This window comes from Carcharhinus amblyrhynchos, chromosome 3 (assembly GCF_965287045.1).
Source record: "Carcharhinus amblyrhynchos chromosome 3, sCarAmb.v2.hapA, whole genome shotgun sequence".
Lineage (NCBI taxonomy): Eukaryota > Metazoa > Chordata > Chondrichthyes > Carcharhiniformes > Carcharhinidae > Carcharhinus > Carcharhinus amblyrhynchos.
Genome location: NC_137326.1, coordinates 28,918,609 through 28,942,656, shown reverse-complemented (window position 1 = coordinate 28,942,656; position 24,048 = coordinate 28,918,609). Strand labels below are relative to the sequence as shown.

The window sequence follows — 24,048 nt, the reverse complement described above, 5'->3', positions numbered from 1 at the left end:
GGTTGAAAGTAGATAGCAATTTCATTGCAACCAGGCTGGTTACACCTGAAAGTTATTAGTATTGACCTTTACTGTAAACCATAAAAACCTCATTTAGTTATGTAATTGAATGTTATGTTTCACAGCTTGGTTTTTGCTCATCTGATGAGCACAGCCAGTACTGCTGTTGGAATTAAAACCATATTGAACTGTAAAACATTCTTTATCTCTTGTTTCTAAATAGGTTACATTAACTGACAAAACAACTGTAAACATTTAAGGCATCTGCAGACTTCTGTTAAACTAACATATGCTAAACTGTTCCTGTTAGTTCCATTAAAGCAAAATTTTGTTTAAAATTTTTAAAGTAGTATTGAAGGTATAAGGAGCAGAGTATTTTTCAGATTGACAGATGATTAAAAGCAACTAATCTCTGTATACTTGGAGCAGGGTTTGTTTACTCTGCTTTTCAGCCTAAATAATGATAAATGCCTCCAAAACATTATTTTATCATCAGATGGAAAATATTACATAACTATATAGATTGGACGCAAAAAGTAAGTTTTCTGGAGTTGAGTTATAATGGTTAGAATCATGATGTAGTCAACTTCCATGCTGGATTCAAAAACCCATTTAATCAGAGTTCAAATTGAGCCCAAAAATCATGAAAACTTGCCTCCTACTTTAATAGAAATTATGCTATTTGACAGTTCTGTACTCTGCGAATTGAATAATTTTTGTGTACTCGAGTGTTGATTACAAAGATTTTTTGCATTCAGCAGGGTGAAATGTTCACGGAGCGTTAATGAAATTGGAAAGAAATGTCAGTTTGTAGCCTTTTAGGCTTGAGACCTCATTGATGTTCATGGAGATTGCAGCTACAGCATTTCAGTCGAGGCTGTTATGAAACGTAATTTCACGAAAAAGATAACAAAATATTTTCTTAATCATTTCAGTTCTGCAGAATACCATTTTTCAGCATTCCTTTTCTGGAGCCTACTCAAGGAATTCGTTTTTTTGTAACATCTTTCATTAATCAAGGGATGTGGGCATGTCTGGAAGAGTCAGGATTTTTAATTGCTTTTAAGAAGGTGGCGAGAGCCACATTCTTGGAATCAGCCATAGAATTCCTACAGTGCAGAAGGAGGCCATTTGGCCCAATGGGTCTGCACCACCTCTCTGAAAGAGCATATTACTCATGAAATGTGGAGAGGAGCTGAGCTACTTGCTGCAGAATTTCAAATCCCTCGCATGGTTTTGTAGTCACGGTATTTGTGTGATTGGTCCAGTTAAATTTCAAGTCAATGATGGCCTCCTCTCCCTCATGTCCCCCTTTCCACCTCCGCAGGATGTTGATGGTGGAAGAATCTGGATAATGATGTTGAATATCAAGGGAAGGTGCTCTCTGTTCTTAATTCTCTTCAGTGTTCAGCATGGGTGTAGATTGCCTCCCTCAACTGATGAATCAGTGTGTGGCGTTGAGTAGGCTGCTTCCTTTCCTTTGATTGACTTGTCGTCTAGAGTCAGCGTTGTCTAGAGAACTGCCAGGGGCTACCTTTGCCATTGTGCTGCCACCTCTGGTTGGAAAAAACAAACTGGGAGGCCATGTGATGAGCTTTAATATTAACAGTTATGATTGTAAAAAGGTGGGGTGATGTGTAAGAAAATGCAATTCGAGGTTGGAGAAATTACTCAAAGTCAGGAAGAGCACTAGATGAAACACGAGACAAAAGATTGAGAGGGGTTATAGATGCTTGGTCAATTTTTAAAAAGGATTCTGGAACATGAATGCCTCTGGGAATGCCAGCATTTGTTACTGATCCCTAATTGTCCATGCAAAGGCGTCCATTTCAGAGTTAGTCACATGGCCAAGAATTTGGAGTCACAAGCCAAGCTGGGTATGGATGGCGGTTTGTTCCCCAAAGGACATTAATTAGTCAAGCAGATGGAATTTTATTATGATCCAGTAGCTTCATGGTCACAAATATGGATTTATTTATTTTCAATTTTATTTTGTTCAGTCAGTTTAAGTTCCTCAATTGCTATGGTGGGATCTGAACCAGTCATCAAATTATGAAGCCAGGCCTCTGGCTCACTCGTCCAGTAGCATCACCCTTTGCTACCAGAATTTAACTTAGAATTATCTATGGTTTTTAAAACCAAATTCAATCCCCAATTTCATGAGTTTCTTTTGGCTGCTCTACCAATTTTTACAATACTTAATTGAAATAATATAATTATCTTGAGATTTTGAAGTGCCTCACAAATTTGTAATTTCATCTTTTTGTTAATTGTGGCTTTATTTTGAAGTATCTTTAGTTTGTTGCACAAATATTGCCAATTCTCTGACTTCAGGAAAGACAAATGGTGCGTCTGCAGATGTGCTTTGCAAATAGTTGAATTAAGATTGCCATTGCGTAATTGCTTTCTACTCTGATGTGATCATCTGCCGAGTCATCGAGCCATTCATATGGAAGGCCATGTGATAAAATGCGTTTGCAATGGCTGTAAGCTGACTGAATAGTAGGCAGCCTTTTCACTCTAACCCATAACTGTCTAGTTAAAGATGGCCACCCTTAATGGTACGACAAAACCATGCATAAATTTTCATTTGCTTGTGTACTTGGTATATTCCTTTTAAAGGGAAGTGCGTTGAGGGTAGTTTTGAAGGTCATATGTGGAACTCTGGAATGCTCTCAAATCTGAGTCTCCAGAGAAAGTCGATATTTTGGCCAGGAATTCTGAATTCTATAGGCTTAAATACTTCAAAGTTGGTTAATGTAATAGTGACAGCCCATGTAATTAAGTTGACTAAACCTGCAAATTGTCAGTTTTAAGCTTGCAATTGTCAATGCACTTTTATTTTAGCTAGATAACATTTCAATCGCTAGGCATTATTGCAGGGGTTCCTTTAGTCAATGTCCTACACCCTAACCAACATCAACCGATTCATCAGTTACCTTCGCTCTGATACAAAGGGTGCTTGCTGATTGCACATTGTTTAGTTCCACAACTTTTCAGATGTGAAACAGTCTGTGCTTGCTTAACAGCACTTGCTTGAGAAATGGCAAATAACTTTCACTCCAGCTCAGTGCCTAACCATGACCACACCAACAAGAGAGAGTCTAACTATATGCTGTTGATGTTCAATGGCATTACCATTCTGGGATTGCCTCAGACAAGGAACTGAACTGGACTAGCCATATAAGTACTGTGGAAGAGCAAGTCAGAGATTTGGGTGACCAGCACAAGACAGAAGTGAAATGCAATACTGCCCACTTACCTGAACTTGTGCAGCTTTGACAACACACAAAAAACTTGATACCATCGAAATCCATGGCCTCTACCACTTAGAATGACAAGGACAGTAGACACAGTAAAAAGTCTGACAATGCCAGGTTTTAGTCCAACCTATTTATTTGATAATATAGACACATGGGAACATCACCACCTGCAAATTCCTGGAGTTGCGCGCAATCTTGATGTGGAAATATATTGCTGTTCCTTCCCTGCCACTGTGCCAAAATCCTAGAACTCTTTCTGTCTGTGGCTGTACCTGCATAACATGGACTGTAGTAGTTCAAGAAGGCAACTCACTACCAACTTCTTAATTAGGGATGGACAACATGTACATGCCTTGCCAGCAACACCCATATCTTGTGAACTTGTGATAAATAAAACTACATTAACTTATTTTCCTGTGAATAAATGAACATCATCTTTTCTTGGTTCTCAATCTGAACTTATTTGTGATATGGCACAAATTATAAATTTAAATTTAAAATGCTCACATTCAATCACTCTATTGAGTTGTGTCCAGTAATATATCCCTTTTGGAAAATTCAGACTTCTGCGACCAAGCTTCTGTGTTATGAAGGGTCATTCATCATGGATTTACGATGCATTGGTGAATTCCTATCTGACTTTTTTTTTAGATAACCTGTCCTTACAAGAGTTACATTAAAGGTAGACAATTATGAAGGGAAATCAGCTTGATTTAGTATATTCTGCAAGTTAAAAGGATGCAGAAGAGGTGAGGATGTAATCTGCAGCTGAAATGAACAAAGTTGGTAAATTAGGATCAAGTTTAAAAGAAATATAAGAGGTCGCATGTACTGGTGTGTCGCCAGTGAACAAATGTGTAATATCTCATGTTTGCAATTCATGTATACAGTATATATAGTCTATCATTGAGATCTAAACACCAGATGACTGCTCTGCATAGTGTTAGCAGAGAATTTGACAGAGTATCAGTTTGGCAGTATACAGCGAAATTCAGTTCGCAAGATGAAAGGGTGCAAAATCATAACTACATAATTTATTTTTGGCAATGTAGAATATATTAATTTATGTATATTTTGTTCTCTGCCTTCAGTTTATGCCACTTATGACTCTCACCTTAGCCAAGGTTGGGCAGGTGATCTATCACCAAGTCTCTGACAGTCTACTCATACATTCATAAGATTAGGCTTGATTATGCCTCCTTGGTTTTTTTCCCCCTCCCTCCCTTTGTTCCACTGGCTGCCCTGGAAACATCTGTCTGCGAAATTGTGGGTGTGAATGCATTGTATAGTTGAGGTGATGAAAGTTATGTTAATACATCCTAGTTAATTTTTGCTGTAGGAAAGGTAAGGTGATAATGTTTTTGAGGATTTATTTAAAAAATGTATTTTTGTAAATATAATTTGTTTTCATCTTTCATCAAGCTTGCTGGGGTAGCATGTCTGCTGCTTCGTTGACTGGTGGGCTTTCTACTTCTGTGTTCCCCAGATCTTTTCAAACTATCTGTTAGGTACAAACACTACCCAGAAATGTTCATTCAATGCTCCTTCCTGCAGGTGAACCCTTGTTTAAAATGATAGAAGGCAGGGATTTGTATCGTTCCACTCAGTTTCACTCTGTTCTGTCACTGTCCAATTTCTGTATATGCTGTATTAAATGTTTTTTTCTCCTTGGTTTTATCCCATGACATTAAGGTTTTTAGATCAGATTTTATCTACGTGAAGAGCAATCAAATCCAATGCCATAGCTGGACTTGTAACAATTTGTAGCTATTGGAAATATTCTGATGAACACTTAGATTATTCCTGCCATGTGTTATATACTGTTTAACATTTACATTGGTTCTACATAATTTTTCAATACAAACCAAACTTTTTCCAAATAACGTTATTAAGTTAAAAGCTCTCTTTGGATTCAGATGACTAGGCAGTTTGTACCTTATTCCTAGACTTGTATGCTTGATTTTGGCTGATGCTACAGTGCAGTGTTGGAGTGTTGCATTGTGAAGGGCGCTATCTTTTGGATGTGACATTGAACTGAGGCCCCATCTGGCTGCTCTGGTGGTTCAGAAGGATGAACTGTTTTGGTCGGTAGTATTTCTTTTTGATGGTGTTGATTGAGGAAGCAAATTAATTCTGCGATTGAAATAATTTGTGTGCAAAATGGCTGCCACATTTTACCCAGATAATAATTACTGCAGTTAAAAGTAATGTGACATGTTTGAGATACCATTTAAAATGCCAGTTTTTCTTCCAGAGCACCTTAAAATTGACTTGGACCACTTGGATCCTCAAAAAACTTAAATTTCGCTTGGTAGTACAGAACCTGAATATTACTGAAAAGAGGCAATTTGATAAATTGAGCTCAATTTGAAAAATGCACATCAAATTTCCAATGATTTAACAGTTTATACTATGGGAGAAAAGTCTGTGATTGGTTGATAAGTTGATTCTAATTGGCTGGGGTGTAATTAATAAAAAGGGCAAAGGGGGAATGTATTCCTGTTGCAGAGAACGGTCCTCTGTGTATGTCACTTCTAATTAGCGTAAATGAGCCATGGTACCAGCTCAGCTGAGCAAAACTGCTGTTCTGCCTGTCACAGAATCGAGCAACGTTGTGTATGAGTTTCAATACTGGTGTGACACCAGGTACATAAGCCATCCATGTGATTGACTGAATCAAACAGCACATTCCTTCAGTTGATCCTAATTGACGGGCTAAAGACCATGCTCAACCAGATTACATGTGCAATACCCAAAACAAAATGCACACACTCAGATATGATTCTGTGATTTGGCAGTAGTTTTTGAACAATCCTGAGTGCGCATATAGCTGTGCATGCAACCAGTTGAGTTTGTAATATAATTCATTCAGATTTATTAGAAGCAGCACACTTCATACAAAAGGACCTGTTCTCTACAAACAGAAGGAACATGTGCAAGCTGGCTGCATTTTTTGAATTACCCAGAAGCAACTGTTCCCTCTTGCTTTTTTTATGGCAATGCCTCAACTTGCCAACCAATCAAGAGCCTTTTAGTGTAATATAAACTGTTGTTGTTTGAAATTTGACATTCTTGCATTTGTCCTGATGAGCGTAGCACAAAAAGCTTTGACAACATGTCTCACATCAGCATTATTCAAACTTTCCAGGTCTAAATTCATTTGTAATTGATAACGTTTGGTTAACATTCAGCAGGATTTATTCATGGAACAGGGAATGTTTGCTTCTTTAATGAATTTGAGTCCATTGCAGATGCAGGAACACTTTCTCAGTGTAACAATTCATCCAACATTTTGAAAAATATCCTCTACGAGAATCTATACGATACCGTGCTGATTTGTTATTGTCAGTTACAGTACGCGTGAAAAATATTTGCACAGACCAAGGTTGTTTTCTGATTTGGAATCACTAAATAAGAATGCAGTGAGGCCCGTGTTTGATCTGGAGTGTCTCCAGTTGTGAGGTGCTGGAGAGGAGTTGGAGGGTCACTTAATTAGCTGTTAATGGAAAGACCCCAAGAAATCCCATGCCTTGGAGAATAGTGGGAACACTCAGGAACATAATAGTGAATTCCTGAGGTACACCTTGATTTGGCCCCAAGAGAATTGAAGGAGTCTTCAAGAGGAACAACTGAATGGAAAGAAAAATGGAATAAAGAGTATGCTGATGTGATTGTCAGGTGTAACATGTAAGTGTTTACAAAACTTAGTTTTAAATTAGTAGTGTTTGCTTTGTTCAACTCTAGTACAGTAAAATTTTTTTGATGGAAACATGAACATTGTGGCATATTTCTTTCAGTTAATAACTGGAAGTTTCAATTTCCTGTCAAAGGTTCTGATCGCCATCAAGATCATAATAATAGAACTCTGACAAAGGGTCATCTCGACTCTAAACATTGGCTTTATTCTCTCCCCACAGATGCTGTCAGAGCTGCTGAGATCTTCCAGTATTTTCTGTTTTCTTTTGACAATAATAATCTTTGGAATAAATGGATGAGTGCAGCATCACTTAAGAAAATTAAACATAAGAACTAGAAGCAGGAGTAGGCCATCTGGCCCCTTGAACATGTTCCACCATTCAATAAGATCATGGCTGACCTTTCTGTGGACTCAGCTCCATTTACCTACCTGCTCACCATAGTCCTTAATTCCTTTACCGACAAATTTATCTATCCTTGCCTTAAAAACATTCAATGAAATAGCCTCAATTGCTCCACTGGGCAGGGAATTCCACAGATTCACAATCCTTTTGTGCGAAGAAGTTTCTCCTCCACTCGGTCCTAAATCTGGTCCCGCTTATTTTGAGGCCATGTCTCCTAGTGCTGTTTCCATCTGCCAACTTCCCTGCTTCTATCTTACCTATCCCCTTCATAATTTTATATGTTTCTGTAAGATCTTCCTTCATTTTTCTGAATTCCAATGAGTCCACTTGATAGGTACCCCTTCCACAAACATTCAATCCCTCCGCCACTGACACACATTAGCAGCAGAATGTACTATCTACAAGGTGCACAGCTCACACTCACCAAAGCTCCTTAGACAGCACCTTCCAAACCCATGACCACTGCCATCTAGAACAGCAAGGGCAATAGGTACATGAAAACACCACCACCTAGAAGCTATCATTCAGGCCACTCACCATCATGACTTGGAAATGTATCCCCGTTCCTTCACTATCACATGGTCAAAATCTTGGAATTCCCTCCCTAATACCTACACCACATAGACTGCAGTGGTTCAGGAAGACAGCTCACTACTCCCTTCTCAGGGGACAATTATGGATGGGTAATGAATGCTGGCCTAGCCAGTGAAACCCACGTTCCTTGAATGAATAAGAAAAAAGATTGTGATGTAGCCTGGATGTGCAGCGTTGAATGTTTTTCAGAGTGTAGGGAAAAGTGGAAGTGTGTATCAATCCCACCTAAATTCTTCAATCATGGAACTGTATCTGTTTCACTGAGTTTGAAAAGACATTATAGTGAACATTTTAGCAAATGTCTATCCACCAAATTGTTCACCGGAACCTTTTCCAAAAACAATCAATGCTTCAGTATATAATTCTATATACTTCATCGAAATAAGTTTCAGCATAATTTGGACGATATCTGTTTTAAATGTTTGACGGGGTGACAGTGTTGTTGCCACTGTTGGCTAAGCAATCTTAAATGGTAAAATTGAATGATTGTTTGGAACAAACTTATCCTGCATTTATGCATCTAAAGTCATGACCCTTTTCATGAATTTTACTGTTGTGTAGAGCAGTATTGAATTACTGTAGTTTGTAAATGAACTTACTGAAGAGAATGAATGGATGAAAAGAGATTAGTATTAGATGAATGTCACTGTGCATGTATTGGAGCAATTTGAGTCTGAGCTTGGCAGCTTCAATGTTCCTCCCCCTGAGTAGATATTTAAGACTTAGTCCTGAGATGCCAGCATGTTATTACTGTCACTTGCTGCCTGTGGGTCTCAATCAGTTGCTTTTGTGTCAACGAGCCTGGTCCCGTGGTAAAGCTTCAGTAATGGATGCCAAATTCAGTTCTTAAATTTTGGGGGAATAAGATAACTTCAGCTCTAAATTGTTAATTTAGTATCTGTTGTTTTAATAAAACTATTGTTCTATTCAACTGCCACAGTCAGCATTTAAATGATAATCCTAAATGTTCCTCAAAGGACTGCCAAGTATTCAAGGTACAGTAGCTAATAGCAGGGGACTACTTCATGACCCTTAAAATGATATGGTGTTGATTGAAACATTGAAACAAAGATTCCTATTCAGGTGTGAATCTGTAATATGATCAATGCTACCTTTTATTTCAACATCATATTAAAAATAGATTAGGGCAAACATTACAAAAGCCACTTTGAAGATCAATGTGCAAGTAATGCAGAGTACTCAAACAAACTGCAATACAAAGCAGAAAGAATATTCTAGAAAGAGACTTTTTTTATTGTTTTGTAATTTCCAGAACTTAACTTCATGTTCAAAACTAGTTGTCAGTGAGTAGGAAGGCCACAGTTAGTGTTGTTACTGTTTCAGTCTTCTCTCATTACGCTAAACTGAAAATAAAATGCTTTCACTGGAACTTATTACTCGTTTAATGAGAAAAAAAAATGGGTTCTGAAAAATCCTAAAATCACGTACTGTTTGTATTTAAGCCTCAATTGTCCTTGCCAGTTGAAATCTCTCGGCAACACAATTGGACCAAACCAGAGCTAGTGACACCGAATGAGTAATGTCATAAAGTTGTACCAGGTCACTGCACTTTACTGGACAGGCATCAAAAGGGATATACACTTCCAAAATAATCAAAAAGCTCATATAGGATTTATGTATCAGTATACATTAGTATAATCTGGTGGGGCTGCACAGCATGAATTATAGCGACCCTATTTCCTCAAACTAATTGCTTTAAGCATAAACCTACCAGAAATAACCTCGTATAGTCTGGTCGGAGTCATGAATTGGAGGTGACAGTCAGATGCACGACAAGCGATGGTGAATGCCATGCAAGACGAGACATAGGTTAATTGGGTGATTGGCACCTGAAAATGTCAACTGTTTTAACATTTGGAGTGGAATCATACCTTACTATTTATGCTCATGTTTCCTATTCAGTAGAGATACCAAATGCTGAAATTATTTTTAGACCAAGCTGTCAGCCTCATACTGAGTTTAAAGCAAAAAATGGTCTTTTCAGCCCAACTGTGTAGGTGGCATTTATGCTCTACATGAACGTCCTTCAGCTTTTCATCTTGGTCTAAGAGAGTACCTTTTTTTTGTCCGTCGTTCTTATCTGAATTGCTCTTAAACACATCAGTATGTTATTATCTCAGTCAAGGCGAGGAACAATTTCATCTTTGGAAATCTGAAAACCAGGAATTTAATTAAAAAGTTAAGTCGTAAGTTTAATGGTTTAAATGTAGACAAAAAGTAAACAGGAATATTAATAATTGCTTTCTACCTTATATAATGATTGTACTTTTTATAAAATAAAATCAACACAGTTATTCCCTAAACCAAACTTAACCCCAACTTCCTTCCACACCCATTTAACTTGTACATCGAAAACTCAAGCCAGGTACTTATTACAAACTGAAGATTAACCACTGACTCTGAGTGCTCATTTTGAAGATTTGTGTACAAGCTGAGATTTCTTGGGCCTTGAGCTTAATTCTAGCAATGTTTTCCCTTCAAGTATCCTCCAAACATCCCAATACTGTAGACTCCCAGTTCAGCACAGATATGGCTAGCGTCTTAAGTGAAGTCATCTTGGATCAGAACTCTACTGGTTCTTATGTATGATAAGTCTGGAGTTTTGCACCTGTGTTCATGTTTGCTTGCTTTCTTCAATGTTGGCTCTCTTCCCCCACTCCATCTCGTTTCCTTTCGTTCTAACTTTCTTGGTTCCACCCCATGCCTTGCACTTGGTGCCCCTATATCCCCCTCTCTGGTTCTCCCATCCCACTGGCATTCCCCCGTTTTCTGTCTCACTTCAGCCCCCTCTCGTTGATTCCCCCCTCGATCTCTCATCCATTCTCACCCTCATCGATTTTCTCCTCGTTGTTTGCTCCCTCTGTCTCTTGTTGCTGCTCCCTCTTTCTCTCTTGTCATCCCCCATCCTCTTCTCACTTCTCACCCCCTCCCCCTCACCCTACTCCGGCTCTGTTGCGCTCACCTATCCACTCTCTCGTTCTCTCCCTGTCCTCATTCTATCTTTGCTCCATTCCCATCCCATTCCCCTCCTCTCTTGTCCTTTCCCCTCTTCGCTCTCTTACCTTTGCTTGGGTAAGTTGCACACCCGCGACACGCATGCCCGACTCACACCTTGCCTTTGGAACATCCAAGGGTTAGACGAATTTTCCTTGTTGCATTCTGGTTAATCTCTGTTCTCATGCTTAATGGTGTATGAGGCAGACAAAGCATGCACCTGAGTCTGCTTCCATTGCTGTTCTTCCTACTATGGAAGCAGACACAAGGGTGTTGATTGAGGTTAAATGCCACTCTGCATCAAGCATGGCTGATTCTCCCAAGCTTATGGCATGGGTGTGTTGAAAAGATTTACAGCCTGATTTTCAACCTGTTTGGCAACTTTGAGTGCACCTTCCTTGGCCGTCAAGTCCTTGAGTCCTTCAGCTCGAACTGAAACTGCTCAGAGGTGGGCACTACCCACTGTCCACAAGATCTCCCATTAAATTATTGGTAGATGTGCATTTAATGTAATACTGAACCCATATTTGCCCTAATTACCTATTTTATAACTTTCACTATTCCTTCTTGCCACAATCAAGAAGCCCTGACTGCAACTTTTTTTGGTAAGTTTCAACACATCCAATCTAAAGGCATTATTTTTGTGTAAGGTTCAATAAAGGCATCTGGTGCAATAGCAGGTGAGCTAACGTCGTCGGAGGTTTGCTTCTGAAATGTTTAGGGTAACAAACCAAATTAAATCATTTTCTGAAATGCACCTTGGCCTATTGAACACATCTTTGTGATACTGATTATTAATTTAGCTGTTGGTCTCAGTGATCAGTTATCCGCAATGCTTACTATTTAAACAAATATGCTGAAAAAATTCCCCAAAATGAATCTAAATTTAAAATTGCTCCTGTCACCTTTGGATTTTAAAGCTAGGTTTTGTTGGTCACATTAATATTTTGTGTGCAGAAATTGCATTCAACTTGCTACTGCACATTATATTTAAGACCACCTTTCAAAGTGAAAGTTTCTATTTCACACCATAAATGAAACTTATAAGAAAAGCAAACACTGGTTGCATGGATATCAAGGGTTTCACAGTAGTTGGTGGGTATTGGGTGCGTTCCAATGCTAACCACAGCAGTGAAATGCAAACATGAGCTCCATGTAGCAACTAAAACTTTGGAAAAAGTTGGCTTAAGCCATGATCTGGAAGTTGAATATGTTCTTTACCTCTGTTTCTTTCTTCGTTTACAGAATTCACAGTTGAGAAAGCTTCTTGTACGTTTTGTACTCATTCTGAGTAACAGCCCAAATATTTCATCTGAAAGGTGGAAGTACTTTCTCTCTGGTTCCATGCTTGAGTAAAAAAAAGCTTAACTGATTTTTCTTTATTGGGTAGCTCTAGTGAACAATTGGGGTGGTACGGTGGCACAGTGGTTAGCACTGCTGCTTCACAGCACCTGGGATCTGGGTTCAATTCCTGGCTTGGGTCACTGTCTGTGTGGAGTTTGCACATTTTCCCTGTGTCTGTGTGGGTTTCCTCCGGGTGCTCCAGTTTCCTCCCACAGTCTAAAGATGTGCAGCTTAGGTGAATTAGCCATGCTGAATTCTCCCTCAGTGTACCCAAACAAGCGCCAGAGTGTGGTGACTAAGGGATTTTCACAGTTACTTTGCTGCAGTGTGAATATAAGCCTACTTGTGACTAATAAACTTCACTTTTAATTGGTTTTGTTTTCTGTGGAAAAGTTGTGAAATATGGTAGACTTCATAATATTGCAAAGGGTGAAGATGTTGTGACTTGCAGACACAGTAGAGGATGAAAATCTATAAAAGAATGTTTTCATTGGGTATACGTTGATTTGTAATCTCAAAAGTCAAAGTAATTGAAAACGTGACATAGAAATAGGATTGCATGGATTCTGTGGGTAATCTTTCTTAATAGCCATACTTAGCCATTTTTTTTGTAAATTAAGAACAGTGGTTGAACTTCTTTCACATTGGTTGATGTGCACAAATTGTGATGCTAAAAGAGACATGCAAAAAATCGAAGCAACTTGATGGCCTCAGATGATAGCTCCGTGCCCTTAACTTAAACGGTATCATTTACACAGTTCCTCCCTTGAGGATGGGACGTAGAAATATGATTGAATGGAAGCGATTTAGTGCAGAAAATAGAAGAAATGTTTCCCCGCAAAGGGAAGCAGAACCCCAAGGTAGGTGGTAAAGTAGGGGACATTTCACTTTTTAAGGAGAGTGGAATCTCCTAACACCTGGAATTTGGACTAGCGCTCATCTAGAAGATAAAGACTAGTGGCTGGACCAAACAAGTCTGCTTCCATGTGGTAATATCTCCATGGTTAAAGTCTAATGCAATATGGTCATTCCATATGAAGACATTGAAATGAGCTTTGAATACAGGATAAAATTCTTAGTATAATGAGAGTGGTGGGCATCTTTTTTTTTGACTTTTGCCAGAGCAGTAAATTTGTTTGTAAAAACTACAAGTATTTTCATACTGGGTTCTATGTATGTGTTTTTCTTCCCCAGGTAGATGCATTGAGGTTGCGACTTGAGGAAAAAGAAAGCTTCCTTAACAAAAAGACAAAACAGCTCCAAGATCTTACAGAAGAAAAGGGGACATTAGCAGGAGAGATACGTGATATGAAAGATATGCTGGAAGTGAAAGAGAGAAAGATCAATGTTCTCCAGAAAAAGGTAGGCCTTGAACATAAAAACATAGGAAATGAAAGCTTTCTTTTCACTTAAAACATTAGTTGTGCTATCTCTTTGTGATACATATCTATATGGTAGGACAAAGCTACATAACCATTGAGGCCCAAAACTGAAAATGTACAATAAGCCCAAAATGAGGGAAAGCCATCAAAGTTTGTTAATACAAAACCTACTGCTTCCATAAGCTTGTCGGTATTACTCTTTCCAAGAGTTTGTTTTTGTGTGTTGGATATTTTGTTAAGAAATAATTGCTGTCACCAATTTTGCATTTGTCTACCGCAATGCCCGCTTTGTACTAACCCAGTGAGTTTTCAGTAAATTCAATCGAAGTTTTAAGATGTGAAAGTGGCAAAACAGCCCTGAACTCGTTGATGGCTAGAAAACACTTAATCATCATCTTTTTCCCCATTACTATATTATAGATGCCATTCTAACCTCTGGCACAAACTGAATTAAGATGATAGTTATGTTTGTTGTGATCCTTGACATATTGTGTCAAAACAATTGTTTGCAAATTTGATTTTGTTGCTATAATTCCATTTATGTATTTCCAATTTGCACTAGTTTGATTTTAAAGTTGGCTATTATTGCCATAACATTGATTCCTCGTAGCAGATCATAGTGTAATTTTGTTGTGTGGCATCTCTTGGGATCAATGCACCTTATTTCATTTCCCAGTTTTACTGAGCACAGTAAATGACCCATCAATTTCTAATAGATGCTGCCTGACCTGCTGACCCTTTCCAGAATGTTCTGTTCTGTTTCAGATTTCCAACATCTCCAGTATTTTGTTGTTACAATAAACTGAAATTTCTGTTACACAATTTCCTATTGCTACATCCGTAAATTAAGTACTTTGGATAGTTAATTGTGCCTCCATTTTTTCTTTGAAACTTTTATCCATTTATGTTTGATTTCTTTCCTTCAGTTTGCTTTCTCCATTTCTTTTACAGTATTAGGCATTACCTCTTTTCATCTTACTTCAATGCAGCATATTTCCTAACTCCATTGTAAACCTATTGCTATGACAATACTCACTTAGACACTACCCGACTCTTCTGTATTAACCTAATTTAGTCCACAATCCCATTTCCATTTGGCCAGCATTGATTTGCTTAACCTAATTGTGTTAGCTGACCCTCTGCCTCTTCCAAAACTCAGTAATAGTTCAGAGAGCAGCATCTTTCATTCAATTTCCAAAAGTAAAGCCATTTGCCAACACACATTCTTTTTCCTCAGTTCTCATTTACTCTTCAATATTTGGATTTCTAACTCTATTAGATAAATTATAGATTTTTACAATGGAAGTAACTGTTTATGATTGCTTCATTGGATTTTCTACTTGCTTTTATCTTTCTGCAGTTTGCTGCCTTGGTTCTCTAATTTGCTGTAACTTTTCCTCAGTATCATCTTCTTGAGTAATGTTTCCCTTATCCTGAAACAACTTGTCTTTGACTGCAAGCTGATCCCTGTCCTTCAATTCCTCATGATGTGGAGATGCCGGCGTTGGACTGGGGTAAACACAGTAAAAAGTCTCACAACACCAGGTTAAAGTACAACAAGTTTATTTGGTAGCACAAGCCACTAGCTTTCGGAGCACTGCTCTTTCATCAGGTGAATGGGAGTACTGGTCACAAAATGGGGCATATAAAGACACAAACTCAATTTACAAAATAATGATTGGAATGCGAGTCTTTACAAGTAATCAAGTCTTAAAGGTACAGACAATGTGAGTGGAGAGAGGGTTAAGCACAAGTTAAATAGGTGCGTATTGTTTCCAGCTGGGACAGTTAGCCAGATTCTGTAAGCCCAGGCAAGTCATGGGGGTTACAGATAGTGTGATATGAACCCAAGATCCCGGGTGAGGTCATCCTCGTGCAGAACTTGGCTATTGGTCTCCACTCAGTGACTCTGCGTTGTCGTGTGTCGTGAAGGCCTCCTTGGAGAACGCTTACCCAAAGATCAGAGGCTGAATGCCTGTGACCGTTGAAGTGTTCCCCAAGAGGAAGAAAACAGTCTTGTCTGGTGATTGTCGAGCGGTGTTCATTCATCTGTTGTCTTAACGCTTGCACGGTCTCCCCAATGTACCATGCCTTGGGACATCCTTTTCTGCAGTGTATCAGGTAGACAATGTTGGCCGAGTTGCAAGAGTATGTACCGTGTACCTGGTGGATGATGTTCTTACGTGACATGATGGCATCCGTATCTAAGATCTGGCACGTCTTGCAGTGGTTGCAGTGGTCAGGTTGTGTGGTGTCGTGGTCACTGTTCCCTGAAGGCTGGGTTGTTTGCAGCGGACAATGGCCTGTTTGAGGTTGTGTGGTTGTTTGAAGGCAAAATGTGGGGATGGCCTTGGCGAGATGTTTGTCTTCATCAATGACATGTTGAGGCTCCAGAGAAGATGTTGTAGCTTCTCCGCTCCGGGGAAGTACTGGACGACAAAGGGTACTCTGTCCACTGTGTCCCGTGTTTGTCTTCTGAGGCGGTCGGTGCAGTTTTTCGCTGTGATGTGTTGGAACTGTCGATCGATGCGTCGAGCGCCATATCCTGCTCTTATGAGGGCATCTTTCAGCATCTGGAGGTGTCTGTTGCGATCTTTCCCATCTGAGGAGATCCTGTGTATGTGGAAGGCTTGTCCATAGGTGATGGCTTCTTTAACGTGTTTAGAGTGGAAGCGGAGAAGTGGAACATTATGAAGTTATCCGTGGGCTTGCGGTACAGTGAAGTGCTGAGGCAACCATCCTCGCTGGAGATGCGTGTGTCCAAGAATACAACCAATTCTGGAGAATAGTCCATTGTGAGTCTAATGGTGGGATGGAACTTGTTGATGTCATCATATAGTTGTTTCACTGATTGTTCAACATGAGGCCAAAGGAAGAAAATGTCATCAATACATCTAGTGTATAGTATCGGTTGAAAGTCCTGTGCAGTGAAGAGGTCTTGTTCAAATCTGTGCACGAAGATGTTGGCATATTGAGGTGTGAATTTGATTTCCAAGGCTGTTCTGTGTGTCGGGATGAAGAACTAGTTGTTGAAGGTGAAGACATTGTGGTCCAGGATGACGCGGATGAGTTGTAAAATTGCATCTGGAGACTGGCAGTTGGTGGCATTGAGTACTGAGGCAGTTGCAGCAATGCCATCCTCGTGGAGGTTGCTGGTGTAAAGTGCTGAGATATCCATTGTGATGAGGAGTGCTCCTGCTACAAACGTCGCATCCTGGAAACCAAGATAGAGTCCATATTCTCAACTTGCGCTCAGGACGCAGACCAGCTGCAAAACTCTGCCAAGCAGATGAGGCAAAGGAACTACGCCATCTATATGCACACCAGGAACAGGAAACTTGAGAAACTTGCCATCACCACCAGCAGCAACCAAGCCTCCCTCAGTACCGCAGTAGAAAACTATACCACTGCAAGGAAGTCCATTGTCAACTTGTCGGGCCACACACCTTGAACCAGATGAAATCGAAGTTCTCAGCCGAGGGCTCAATTTCTGCTCCACCACCAAAATAGACCCCATCAGTCTCGCAGCAGACACAGGAATTCATCAGGCGAATGAGGCTGCGGGAGTTCTTCCACAAACCCCAAGAGGCCAACAGCGAACACAATGAGACAGTCAATGAACCGGAACATCTGACAGAGAGATTTGCAGTGCAGCAACCGAAGAGAAAAGAGTTGAATTGAACTCCTCCAGAAGGTCGCTGCCCTCGACTTGACATAAGAACATAAGAACATAAGAAATAGGAGCAGGAGTAGGCCATCCAGCCCCTCGAGCCTGCCCCGCCATTCAACAAGATCATGGCTGATCTGTCTTGGCTCAGTTCCACATTCCCGCCCTCTCCCCATAACCCTTAATCCCCTTGCCTATCAACCCGCGTCTTAAAAATATTGAGCGAGGCAGCTTCCACCACTTCAACGGGCAGAGAATTCCAGAGATTCACCACCCTTTGAATGAAGAAGTTCGTCCTCAACTCCGTTCTAAACCGCCCCCCCTTTATCTTGAGGCTGTGCCCTCTAGTCCTACTGTCCTTTCTGAGCGGGAAGAGCCTCTCCACCTCTATCCTATCCATCCCATTCAACATCTTATACGTCTCAATGAGATCTCCCCTCATTCTTCTAAACTCTAACGAGTACAAGCCTAGTTTATTCAGCCTCTCCTCATAGGTCAACCCCCTCAACTCCGGAATCAGCCTAGTAAACCTCCTCTGCACTCCTTCCAAGGCCAAAATATCCTTGTGTAAGTGCGGCGACCAAAACTGCACACAGTACTCCAGCTGCGGCCTCACCAATGCCCTATACAGCTGCAGCAAGACCTCCCTACTTTTATATTCAATCCCCCTCGCTATGAAGGCCAGCATCCCATTCGCCTTCCTGACCATCTGCTGCACCTGCAAGCTGGGCTTTTGCAACTCATGCACAAGGACCCCGAGGTCCCTCTGCACCGTCGCATGCTGCAGTTTTTCGCCATGCAAGTAATAGTCCTTCCTACCAGTATTCCTACCAAAGTGGACAACCTCACATTTGCTCATGTATGCCCCGGAAGTGTATCAACACGAGATTCATTAGCCGCATTCACAAGATAGCCCCGAACATCACCCAAGCACAACGCAATGCCATCTGCGTGCTCAAGATCAACTGCAACATTGTCATCAAACCAGCAGACAAAGGAGAGGGCATTGTCATACTGAACAGAATGGATTACTGCAAAGAACTGAACAACGAGGAATACTACAGATGGTTACCTGCAGATCTGACCAAAGAACACACCCGTCAACTCAACAGACTTTTGATCTGGACCATCAGAGCACCCTCTGTGCTCTCATTCCATGTACTCCCTGCATTGGAGATCTCTACTGCCTCCTGAAGATACACAAGGCAAACACACCCGGCCGTCTCATTGTATCGGGCGATGAGACCCTGTGCGAGAACCTTTCCAGCTACGCGAGGGCATCCTGAAACCCATTGTACAAAGAACCCCCTGCTATTGTCACGAAAGTACAGACTTCCTACAGAAACTTAGCACACATGGAGCAATTGAACCAGAAGTACTCCTCATCACAATGGATGTCTCGGCACTCTACGCCAGCATCCCCCACTGCGATGGCATTGCTGCAACTGCCGCAGTATTCAATGCCGCCAACTGCCAGTCTCCAGATGCAATATTACAACTCATCCGCTTCGTCCTGGACTACAATGTCTTCACTTTCAAAAGCCAGTTCTTCATCCCGACACACAGAACAGTCATGGGGACCAAATTCGCAGCTCAATATGCCAACATCTTCGTGCACAGTTTTGAACAAAACCTCTTCACCGTACAGGATCTTCAACTGATGCTATATACTAGAAATATCAATTACACTTTCTTCCTTTGGCCTCATGCTGAACAATCACTGAAACAACTATATGATGCCACCAACAAGTTCCATCCCGCCATCAACAAGTTCCATCCCACCATCAGACTCACCATGGACTACTCTCTGGAATCAGTTGCATTCTTGGACATGCATCTCCACTAAGGACGGTCAGCACTTCACTGTACCCCAAACCGATGGATAACTTCATGATGCTCCACATCTCCAGCTTGCACCCTAAACATGATAAAGAAGCCATCCCCTATGGACAAGCCGTCCATAGACGCAGGATCTGCTCAGATGAGGAGGATTGCAACACGCACCTCCAGATGCTGAAAGATGCCCTCATAAGAACAGAATATGACAGTTGACTCATTGATCGACAGTTCTGACGCATCGCAGTGAAAAACCGCACCGACCTCCTCAGAAGACAAACATGGGACACAGCAAACAGAGTACCCTTCGTCGTCCAGAACTTCCCCTTAGCACAGAATCTATAGCATCTTCTCCAGAGCCTTCAACAGGTTATTGATGAAGACGAACGTCTCGCCAAGGCCATCCCCACACCCCCACTTCTTGCCTTCAAACAATCGCACAACATCAAACAGATCATTGTCCGCAGCAAACTACCCAGCCTTCAGGAGAAGAGTGACCATGACACCACACAAATCTGCCACAGCAACCTCTGCAAGACCTGCCGGATCATCGACACAGATGCCATTATCTCAGGTGAGAACACCATCCACCAGGTAGATGATACATACCCTTGCAACTCAGCCAACATTGTCTACCTGATACGCTGCAGGAAAGGATGTCCTGAGACATGGTACACTGGGGAGACCATGCAGACGCTACGACAGCGGATAAATGAACACTGCTCGACAATCACCACGCAAGAGTGTTCTCTTCGTGTTGGGGAACCCTTCAGCAGTCACGGGCATTCGGCTTCTGATCTTCGGGTAAGCGTTCTCTAAGGTAGCCTTCATGACACACGACAGTGCAGAGTCGCTGAGCAGAGACTGATAGCAAGTTCCGCACACATGAGGACTGCCTCACCCAGGATCTTGGGCTCAGGTCACACTACTGTAACCCCCATGACTTGCCTGGGCTTGCAAAATCTCACTAACTGTCCCAGCTGGAGATAATACTCATTTATTTAACTTGTCCTTAATCCTCTCTCCACTCACATTGTCTGTACCTTGAAGACTTGATTACCTGTAAAGGCTCTCATTCCAATCATTATTTTGTAAATTGAGTTTGTATCTTTATATGCACCGTTTTGTGAACACCACTCCCAATTACCTGATGAAGGAGCAGCGCTCTGAAAGCTAGTGGCCTTTGCTACCAAATAAACATGTTGTACTTTAACCTGGTGTTGTGAGACTTCATACTTCATTTCCTCAACATGCTCTTTATTACATTCTGCAGCTCATGACCATCCTCAGTTGTCCCTCCGATTAAGTCCAGTATCAGTCACAGGAGATTATGTTGAAATGATGTGGATCCCGAATGAATGCTTAGCTTCACTCATCATTTTATTGAAGAGGCATCTTCAGGCAATAGTAGAAGTCAATTAAGATATAAATGTTGGAGATGTTAACTAAACTAAGCAAACTTGAGGATAAGAACCCAGGACCGAATGGACTGCACCCAAGGAAAGAAATGAGAGCAAATAGCAGGGCTACTAACATCTAGATTTAAAATTCAACCTCAAAAGAAAAATAGTTCCAGAAGAATGGCAAAAAGCAAATAACACTCCACTCTTCAAAAAGAATTAAGTATTCACTAAATACTTAATAATTAAGACATTTGGAGGCAGGGAATATAATAAAGTCATTGCCAGTGTGGATTCCTATAAGAAAAATTATGCTGAACTTAAATTGACTGATTAAATAGCACAATGGATTGAAGGATGGCCACAACACAGACAATAGAACTTTAAAGGAAGGTTATTACACTGCCTGGAAGTGAGACATGGGGTGGCACAGTGGTTAGCACCGCTGCTTCAGTGTCAGGGACCTGGGTTTGATTCCCAGCTTGGGTCACTGTCTGTGTGGAGTTTGCACATTCTCCCCAAGTCTGTGTGGGTCTCTTCTGGGTGCTCCAGTTTCCTCTCACTGTCCAAAGATGTGTGAGTTAGGGGGATTGCTGTGCTAAATTGCCCCTTAGTGTCAGGGAGACTAGCTAGGGTAAATGCATGGAGTTATTGGGATAGGGCCTGTGTGGGATTGTGGTCAGTGCAGACTTGATGGGCCAAATGGCCTCTGTCTGCACTGTAGGATTCTATGAGTAACTTTGCTGTGCAGGTTGTGATAGAGGTGGGGGGGGAGGATGCTGTAAAACAGGATTGATGGCATCTGATTCGGACACTGTGTTATGAGCAACGTACAGCAATTTGCTTGGGTTCGCGATTTTGAAATGATGAATTATGAGGTGGTTGGGATGGTTAAGGAGTTAAGGGCTGGAGCCTGGGCAGCTTTTAAAGAGCAACAGGATGACAGCTGTTGGTGTTGTCCACTCCGCAAATGTGCAGTTAGATTTTTTGCTACATTTTTCAAAAAGGAGTAAGATTGCCATTGGCATTGAGGCCCCCTTGAGACCATCCAACTGGCAGAGGGCTCACAGGAATGGGGCAGTTTTGCAGCACCTACTGGAAGGGTGCCCCGGTCAGATCAGCAGCGCCCAGGTTGGTTGGGGATGATTTATTCCTTACGAGGTTCCTCCAGCAAGGAAGGGAACCTGAGCATGAGTAGATATGTCACATGGATCAGGACAGCAGCAGGGAAAAGTGACCACAGAGAGTACTGCGAGTAGGATGGAGATGAGGATACCCTGTGGCCAGGGCCTAAAGCGAAGCCTATGCCACTGCCAGATGATGGTGGATCCGTGTTGCCTAAGACTGTGTCTATCCTGAGAGGCCAAGATGGCAGAGATGGTGAACTCTGACTGTGTGGTTGGCCATCTGATTCTTATGGCTGTCATAGTCACTGTAGCCCTGAATTTTTGTGCTCCATGTGTCCATTCCAGGGAGTCTCTTGAGAGATTTTCTTTGCAGGATGTGGATACAATTGTTGCCCATCCCTAATTGCCCTTGAATTGAATGGTTTGTTAGGCCATTTCAGAGAGCAGCTAAGAGTCAACCACATTGCTTTGGAACTGATATAGGTCCCAGACTGGGTATGGATAGCAGATGTCCTTCCCTACAGGTTATTAGTGAATTAATTGGGTCTTTATGACAACTGATGATGGTTTATTGTTCACCATTACTAAGACTAACTTTGTATTCCAGAATTGACTTTAAATTATACCAGCTTCCATTGTGGGATTTGAACCCATGTTCCCAAAGCATTAGCCTGGACCTCTGGGTCACCAGTCCAGTGATATTACCAATAAGCCATCATCTCCACCTAGTTTTTCCTAGTCCCCCCCACCCCACTGATTTCCCAATCAGCTGCACATCATCGTAGTGATGTGCATCAAGATAGTGACAAATGCCTCCTTGAAGGGGTTGGGGGGGGGGGTGCAGTCAGGCTTCTGAACCAATGTGAACAGCAAGACCAAGAGCCAACAGTTTTGGGGCCATTGCTAGATTTCCTCTATATTCCCATGGTCAGCCAGTGGCCTCCATTGACAGGAAGGCATTCCATTCCCTCAACATCCAAATCATCTACACCCACAACCAGCAGATTTTACACATTTGTATGCATTAACCTTGGAGCAACCACAATGTTTACATTTTTAGGCATTCCCAGGTGTTGCCACTTCTTCCCACCATACCGTCACATTTCATGCCGACCATTCGGTATCCTCAAGGTGAGATTGGGGTACCTGGATCAATTGGATAGCACTCTTCAATATCTCAGTGAAGGTCTCCTGGATAGTGGTGGTCTCCAGCGGCAACACAACTTGGTGCTGCAAGGTTGAGGGGCCTGCCCGCTGGTTACATAGCGGAGCATTAGGCAACTTCAAACAAGGAAGCTGATGAGGAGCTGCAGCATCCTCTCAGACATGAGCAGCTGATCGGGGACACCTCGATAGAGCAAGGGATGCTCTAGAGCTACTTATACTCGCTTCAGCTGACACTTATCACTTCAGCCGACCTCCAACTAAAGATCCACACTGCAAATATGCAAAAACCACTTGCTCCTCCTTGCCCACTAACACCTGTTGCTTCGGCAATGTGCGAATGATGAATGCACTGTCGGTATCTCCAGCTGGTCCTTGGGTTGATAGATGCCAATCTTGCACTGCCAGAGGGCCACCATCACTGTGTTGAAGCTTTCATAAACCAAATAAAACATTTATTACATTAATCAGAACACAAAAGCAGACAGTCGTTAACTGTCTAATTACTTGTGAGGCCCCAATGCACCTAGTAAGCTTTGAGTTTTTCTGTATGCTGCTTCCCTTTGCTGTCAGCTGCCCCATAGCCTGACTGCTGACCTTGCTGCTCTGTAGCCTGATTGCTGATCTTGCAGCCGCCGCCCCCCAAAAATAGCTTGACAACCGTCCTCTGGCTACTTCACACGTCCCATGTGATCCTTGCAATTATACATGGATAGAAACTCTAATTAGTTGCAAAATGAAATGTAACCCAAGATAAAGGTGGTATAAGATCCTGATTAAGAACACCTTTGTAGTAGCAAACGTTCCTTTACACAGTTGTCTTCATTTCACAAATTAAGTACAACTGAATGTGCGTCTCGAATGAGCATTTACTGTACGAAGTTCCCAGTATTTTGGTATCCATTTAATAGTGTATATTGTACTGTACTGCATTGCTAATTGGATTATGTGTACTTATACTAATTTGAAAATATATGGATCAATCATTACATAATCGTTCTGGCTTGAAAGCACAGGAAGACCCAGCTTTAAAAAAAATCACAAGCAACAGCTATCTGTTTCCAATTTAGGTTACGTATTGATTTTTCTGAGCACCTGTGGCTCACTGGTATCTTATGTGACTGTCTCCATATGTGTATAATGTGGCCTTTTGTTC

At 41.4% G+C, this 24,048-nt stretch overlaps 1 protein-coding gene across 3 annotated transcripts in view; it reads left to right on the top strand.

Moving 5' to 3' along the window:
- LOC145337821 (ERC protein 2) overlaps positions 1-24,048 on the top strand; it is a 731,415-nt gene that overhangs the window by 236,627 nt on the left and 470,740 nt on the right. For all 3 annotated transcript variants that reach the window (XM_080182675.1, XM_080182674.1, XM_080182676.1), the window contains one exon: positions 13,511-13,678. In XM_080182675.1, coding sequence (XP_080038801.1) covers positions 13,511-13,678 — 168 coding nt within the window. The remainder of the gene's footprint in view (positions 1-13,510; positions 13,679-24,048) is intronic.